The sequence below is a fragment of the Capra hircus genome, chromosome 5 (genome assembly GCF_001704415.2).
Source record: "Capra hircus breed San Clemente chromosome 5, ASM170441v1, whole genome shotgun sequence".
NCBI lineage: Eukaryota > Metazoa > Chordata > Mammalia > Artiodactyla > Bovidae > Capra > Capra hircus.
This window is the reverse complement of record NC_030812.1, coordinates 98,101,868-98,108,714: the sequence shown is the minus strand read 5'-3', so window position 1 is coordinate 98,108,714 and position 6,847 is coordinate 98,101,868. Positions and strand designations below refer to the sequence as shown.

General features: G+C 35.3%; 1 protein-coding gene across 1 annotated transcript; it reads left to right on the top strand.

Moving 5' to 3' along the window:
* Positions 297-6,644, top strand: LOC102184229 (natural killer cells antigen CD94). The gene is made up of 6 exons (XM_005680843.3): positions 297-475; positions 1,361-1,453; positions 1,599-1,649; positions 4,555-4,706; positions 5,458-5,561; positions 6,347-6,644. The coding sequence occupies exons 1-6, from the start codon at positions 469-471 to the stop codon at positions 6,465-6,467; spliced, it is 528 nt and encodes a 175-aa protein (XP_005680900.1). The 5' UTR covers positions 297-468; the 3' UTR covers positions 6,468-6,644.

Sequence of the window (6,847 nt, the reverse complement as noted above, 5' to 3'; positions counted from 1 at the left end):
AAATGATAAACATTTTTCATTATTAACAATGGAAAATTGTGTGCAAAATTTTTTTTGTACTAAGTAAATTTTCCTTTGGTTTACCCATATATTCCATTTTCCAAGTAACTTTTTAGATGACTTTGATGTTTGAACATTAAAAAACAAAACAAAACAAAACTTTCCTCTCACCTTATTCTGTGAGAGTCAAATGGTCTGCATTATGAGGTTCAGTGAGAATTTCCTGTATTGCGGTTCTAGAAGCGTTTTAGAAGATAGCGATTTTACTGCTTCTTGTTCATACTACACATCCTTGTCTCATCAGCAGAAGATACAAGCACATTTTGATTCACAGTTTTTCTTTCTTAAAATTTCTTCACAACTTTTGGGTTTTTGGTAGCCTCCAGCTTAGCTCCATGGACTAACCTCACTATCCTTGAACAAGCATCCACAGTGCCTTATCTGCGTCGACATTAGACAACATCTCACATGGCAGGTATGTGCAGCCCAAGTCATAACGTGAAAAAATAAAAATAACCAAAAATATATCTCATGAGTATGGCTAATTTGGGGTAAGAAAAAATTTAAGAAAAAATGGGTACAGTTTTAGGTTTCTCATATATTAGCACTTATTAAATTTCATTTTTCTGATTCTTCACTCTGTCACTTAGAGATGATTTTGTGAAGTATTCTCAACAGATTTAAAGAGTGGATTTTGACCAGGATAGCTCTAAATTCTGATTGAGGTATAAATTTACCAGGAAAATTATCCTAGGTTTTCTTACCTACCTAATGGGAGTCATGTGCTCCACCTTGTGATGCTTATGTTGTTATTACCAAAATAAGTTTGTTATCAATATATCAGGGTTTTCCTGGTGGCTCAGACAGTAAAGAGTCTGCCTACAATGAGGGAGACCCATGTTCAATCCCTGGGTTGGGAAGATCTCCTGGAGAAGGGAATGGCACCCACTCCAGTATTCTCACCTGGATAATTCCATGGACTGAGGAAACTAGTGAGCCAAAATCCATGGGGTTGTGAAGAGTTGAGTCCATAAAATGGAACTTGGTGCCTGTTTGTCTCTTTTTACTACAGATCTCTAAGCTTCTTTTCAAGTTAAAAAGTAAATGGTAAAAACATTGTACTGAGACAGAACTGATAAAGAAGAAAAAGTACTGATAATCTCAATGAAGAACAAAGTACATCATATTGAAACATTGGTATTGGGTAGAGTTTTCAGGGGACTGTCTTCATTTTCAAACAGCTTACTGGCAAAATGATTGGGTTATTAAACCAAAGAACTTTTTGGATTCTCTCACTGGTTTCTGCCTTTAAGAACTCCTGTATTCGATCTTTAAATCATTATCCCATCTTTCTTTATAGCTTTTCAGACCACTGCATGGAGGTTGATCTCTGGGGTCTTAGGAGTAATATGCCTTTCGTTGATGGCTGCTTTGGGAGTTCTGTTAAAAAATTGTAAGTTTTTCTAGTCAAGCCTATATAAAAAGATCAAAATTGTGATGAAACTATCTTACAATAAAACTGTGATTTTTCTAATGTGGAGTATTTTGTTATTTCATAAAACTGTCTGATAAAGTAAATTTCTAATCATTTCTTACAGCACTTACTAAACAAAGTGTTCAGCCTGAACCCTCCACAGATCTTCAGGAAGGTAGGGTTCCTACTTTGGAAATCTTTCTCGTTGATAAAGAGTAAAATAAGCAGTTTCCTGTTTTTCTCACAGAGAAGCTTGATCGAATATTATAGTAAAAAAACTTGCCTGTTAGCTGTAGGATAGTCTTCTTTCATTGTTCATATAAGAATTTATTAGATTTCATCAAATAAACATTATTTGTATATTTAAATAATAAGGAAAATATTACCCTGAAAAAAATTTTCCAATGTAAGTGTTCATGTTTAAGTAGCAAATAAAAAATACATTGTATTAACATTAAATATTATAGCCATTCCTAATTACCTCATTGTGTTTGTTTATAACCCATACATTTATGTCTCTTTACCTTTACCTCTGCTTCTATAGCTCAGAAAGCAGCATGGAGGTTTTTGCAATTCTAAACCCTACTTAACACTTAACCTATGAAAGTCAGCTCAAAGACCTAGCTGTTGTTGTTGTTGTTGTTTTTTCCTTCAAACACTCTCCAAGTTGTTTTACTATCTTTTTTGTTCATATAGCACTTCATTCATATCTTTCTTTTTCCTGAGCATTTTCCTGGCTTTATTGAGATACAATTGACAAATGATACTGTGTAAGCTTAATGTCTGCAATGTGTTGATTTGATATACTTATTATTATAATATTATTACCTCTGTAGCACTAACTAGTACCTCCATCATGTCACAAAACTATCATTCCTGTTTGTGGTAAAAACATTTAAGAATTACTCCTGTAGCAATTCATGAGTATTTATACCAAAATACTGTTAGCTCTAGTTATAATGGTGAACAGTAGATTCCCAGAATGAATTCATCTTCTAACTGAAAACTTCTATATTTTTTAAAAAATTGTTTTTGGCCTTGCCTCACAGCTTTTGGGATTTTAGTTCCACTATCACGAACCATGAACTTCCTGATGTTCAAGCTGGTGTTAGAAAAAGCAGAGGAACCAGAGATCAAATTGCCAACATCTGCTGGATCATGGAAAAAGCAAGAGAGTTCCAGAAAAACAACTATTTCTGGTTTATTAACTATGCCAAGGCCTTTGACTGTGTGGATCATAATAAACTGTGGAAAATTCTGAACAAGATGGGAATACCAGACCGCCTGACCTGCCTCCTGAGAAATCTGTGTGCAGGTCAGGAAGCAACAGTTAGCATGGGACATGGAACAACAGACTGGTTCCAAATAGGAGAAGGAGTACGTTAAGGCTGTATATTGTCACCCTGCTTATTTAACTTATATGCAGAGTACATCATGAGAAACACTGGGCTGGAAGAAGCACAAGCTGGAATCAAGATTGCTTGGAAAAATATCAATAACCTCAGATATGCAGATGACACCACCCTTATGGCAGAAGTGAGGAAGAACTAAAGAGCCTCTTGATGAAAGTGAAAGAGGAGAGTGAAAAGTTGGCTTAAAGCTCAACATTCAGAAAACTAAGATCATGGCATTTGGTCCCATCACTCCCTGGTAAATAGAAGGGGAAACAGTGCAAAGAGTGCCAGACTTTATCTTTTGGGGCTCCAAAATCACTGCAGATGGTGATTGCAGCCATGAAATTAAAAGACACTTACTCCTTGGAAGGAAAGTTATGACCAACCTAGATAGCATATTGAAAAGCAGAGACATTACTTTGCCGACTAAGGTCCATCTAATCAAGGCTACGGTTTTTCCAGTGGTCATGTATGCATGTGAGAGTTGGATTGTGAAGAAAGCTGAGCACTGAAGAATTGATGCTTTGAACTGTGGTGTTGGAGAAGACTCTTGAGAGTCCCTTGGACTGCAAGGAGATCCAACCAGTCCATTCTGAAGGAGATCAACCCTGGGATTTCTTTGGAAGGCATGATGCTAAAGCTGAAACTCTAGTACTTTGGCCACCTCATGCAAAGAGTTGACTCACTGGAAAAGACTTTGATGCTGGGAGGGATTGGGGGCAGGAGGAAAAGGGGACAACAGAGGATGAGATGGCTGGATGGCATCATCGACTCAATGGACGTGAGTTTGAGTGAACTCCCGAAGTTGATGATGAACAGGGAGGCCTGGAGTGCTGCAGTTCATGGGGTCGCAAAGAGTCGGACACGACTGAGAGACTGAACTGAACTGAACTGATCACAGATTGGACCCAGGTACTCAGCAGTGAAAGCATTGAGTTTTAACCACTGGACAAGGAAATTCCTCTGTACATTTTGACCAACATCTCCCTATTTTCCCCATATCTCAGTCCTTGTTAACCACCACTCTACTCTACACCCTCAGAATTATTCATTTGACAAAGATTTGAGTGCTTGCTATGTCATGGAACTTTTATTACTGAGGATACTGAAGACGCAATCACTAATATATTGGGTGGTCAGACTTCTAGCTAATCATTTTATTTATCATCATTTTGAAAATAAAATATGCAGAATTTTCTCTCAGAAAATATGCTATAATTCTTTAATACTTCTTTCATCTAGTTTAATTTTTTTAATTTTTATTTTTACTTTATTTTACTTTACAATATTGTATTGGTTTTGGCATACATTGACATTAATTACATAGAAGAAATCAACTTTGGATCACTGCCTTAAAAAGGGTTCTTCTAATCATCTCAGATCTGCTATACTGTATTTGAACACAGTGAATTTCTTGTGTATACTTACCCAGATGAGCATGAAAAATAGTTCATAAAGACTAAAAAGTAAGCAATTCTCTATCTCTAGAATATAATCTCCATGAAGAAGAGTCATGTCTGGGTTGTTCAGATAAACATCTGCTGATGTGTAGTGTATGCAGTAAATTCTCAAAGAATATTTGTAGACACAATTAATAAATAACAAATGCTTTTTGAATGAGAAAGTAGCACTGAAAAGAAACTGGATCTCCAATGTCATCAAGTCATATTTTATTTTTTCTCTTAGAATCTGGGTGCTTTTCTTGCCAAGAAAAGTGGATTGGCTACCAACACAACTGTTATTTTGTTTCTAATGAATTAAAAACATGGAAAGACAGTAGGGATTTTTGTGTTTCTCATAATTCCAGTCTACTTCAGATACAAACCAGAAATGAACTGGTAAGTATTTGATTCATATTTTATACATTTTATTTGACCCAGAAAAATATATTATCTATACTTTGATTCAAGTCTTTAATCAGATAGTAAATGGATGATTATATTTGAACTAATTTCCTGTACTTTGAAACCATCCAAAAATAGAGCCAAACTTTCTCTAAGGTTTACATTATAAGAGTGCTGACAGATAAAGTATAAGAAACTGTTTAGAGAGTAGTCAAAGAAGAAATAATAATTTCTATTCCAACAACTTTAAACTTTTAGTTCTTTAAGTGAATTTATAACTGATTTTGTAATTATACAACATTTGCTATCACTCGGGTATAATGTGAAATGAATATGTAGAATATTATAAAATAATAATCCAACTCTTAATAAAAAGTTCTGTAGCTTCCTGGAGAAACTGTGGTAAAGATTTATGCCTCCAGATGCAGTTGATTTGGGATCAGATTTGATCATTGATCCCATCTGAAGGAAGTGTTCCATGAAAACTCTCACACCCTTTATGACATCTTTCATTCCTTCAAGAAGTGAGATTTTTGTCGGTTTTTTTTTTCCTCCATAAATGAATGGGCTTGATGAATGAGAAATAATAAGCATGTGACTGACTCTTTTTCCCAAATTAGAAGTTAAAAATGATTTTAGTGTGTATAATTGAAAAACTGATGCTTGGACACTGGCCCCCTTAAACATACATGATTCCTAGAGTGGATTCAAATAGATTAATATGTTGGTCTCTGTTTCCATGCAGGATTTTATGAAGTTCAATACCAATTTTTACTGGATTGGGCTTTCTTACGATGAAGAACAGCATGCCTGGTTGTGGGAGGACAATTCTACTCTCTCCCAAGATCTGTAAGTTTCTGGTACCAAAACCTTTTTTCCTGTTCTTTTTGAGTTTATCCTTGGATCTGATCAGAGACTTGAATATCCAGGACCATTATAACTAAGATATCTTATTTTGGGCATGAAACTATAAAAAAGAGAATAGATACAACATAATAAAATTTTTAACTGCATCTACAACATCCAAATGTTTGCTCAAGAGCTTTCGACATACGATTTTGTTTCCTGCCTTGGTACAAGCACTTGGATATGTATGCATATGTACAGATTGTCACATGTATGAAAGCAGTCCAGAGAAAACAGTATGTCCATTATCTTTCTTATTCTGGTGGAGACTGATATTCTCAGCATTGGCCCATGTTTCAAATATTCTGGGTTTATTTCCTGTATATTTATAAGCTTCAAATCTCATTTTCATTCTTAAATATGAGATTTAACAGCATCATGCATTGAGAAATTTTATAATCTGATTTTTTCCTGGACTAGACTTAGTTAATACGTCTTTAAATAACACAGAAACAAAGAATAACACATATCAAAATCATTAAAAACAACAACAAGGCAAAAACAATCCCCAACCTCAATGCTGTTGATTATTGAGCATACTGTGTTTTGGTAACATTGTACTCTGAAATTGCGAAAAATGACTTGAATGGAGAAGATAATGACTCAAGATGTAATATCTCATGCAAATGCTTTTAAATGTTCCCTAATTCTGTCATTTAGCAAGAACAGCATCCTTGAACGTTTTCATTTCTTGTTCTTGTATATTAAAATTTTCTTCTTCATTGCAGATTTCCTTTCCCTAAATCTATAAATCCAAAGAACTGCATCATGTATATCCCAATAGGAACCATTTTGGAAGGACACTGTGAAAAGAAGTCTCGTTATATCTGTAAACAACAGCTTATTTAGATGTTTCTTGGGGCAGAAGTGTTGTGCAATGGAGATTCAATATTACTTAGAATGGTTACAAATTGTATTGCCTACCTCTGGGATCTTTAAAATGTTCCAAATTATGGTTTATCAATCATATAATTTTCATGTATTTGAAAATATATATGTAAATTTTGTATCACTGGTGGCTCAGAGGTTAAAGCATCTGCCTCCAATGCGGGAGACCCCGGATTCCATCCCTGGGTTGGGAAGATCCCCTGGAGAAGGAAACGGCAACCCGCTTCAGTATTCTTGCCTGGAGAATCCCATGGACTGAGGAGCCTGGTGGGCTGCAGTCCATGGGTTCACAGAGTTGGACATGACTGAGTGACTTTACTTACTTATGCAATTGGTATATA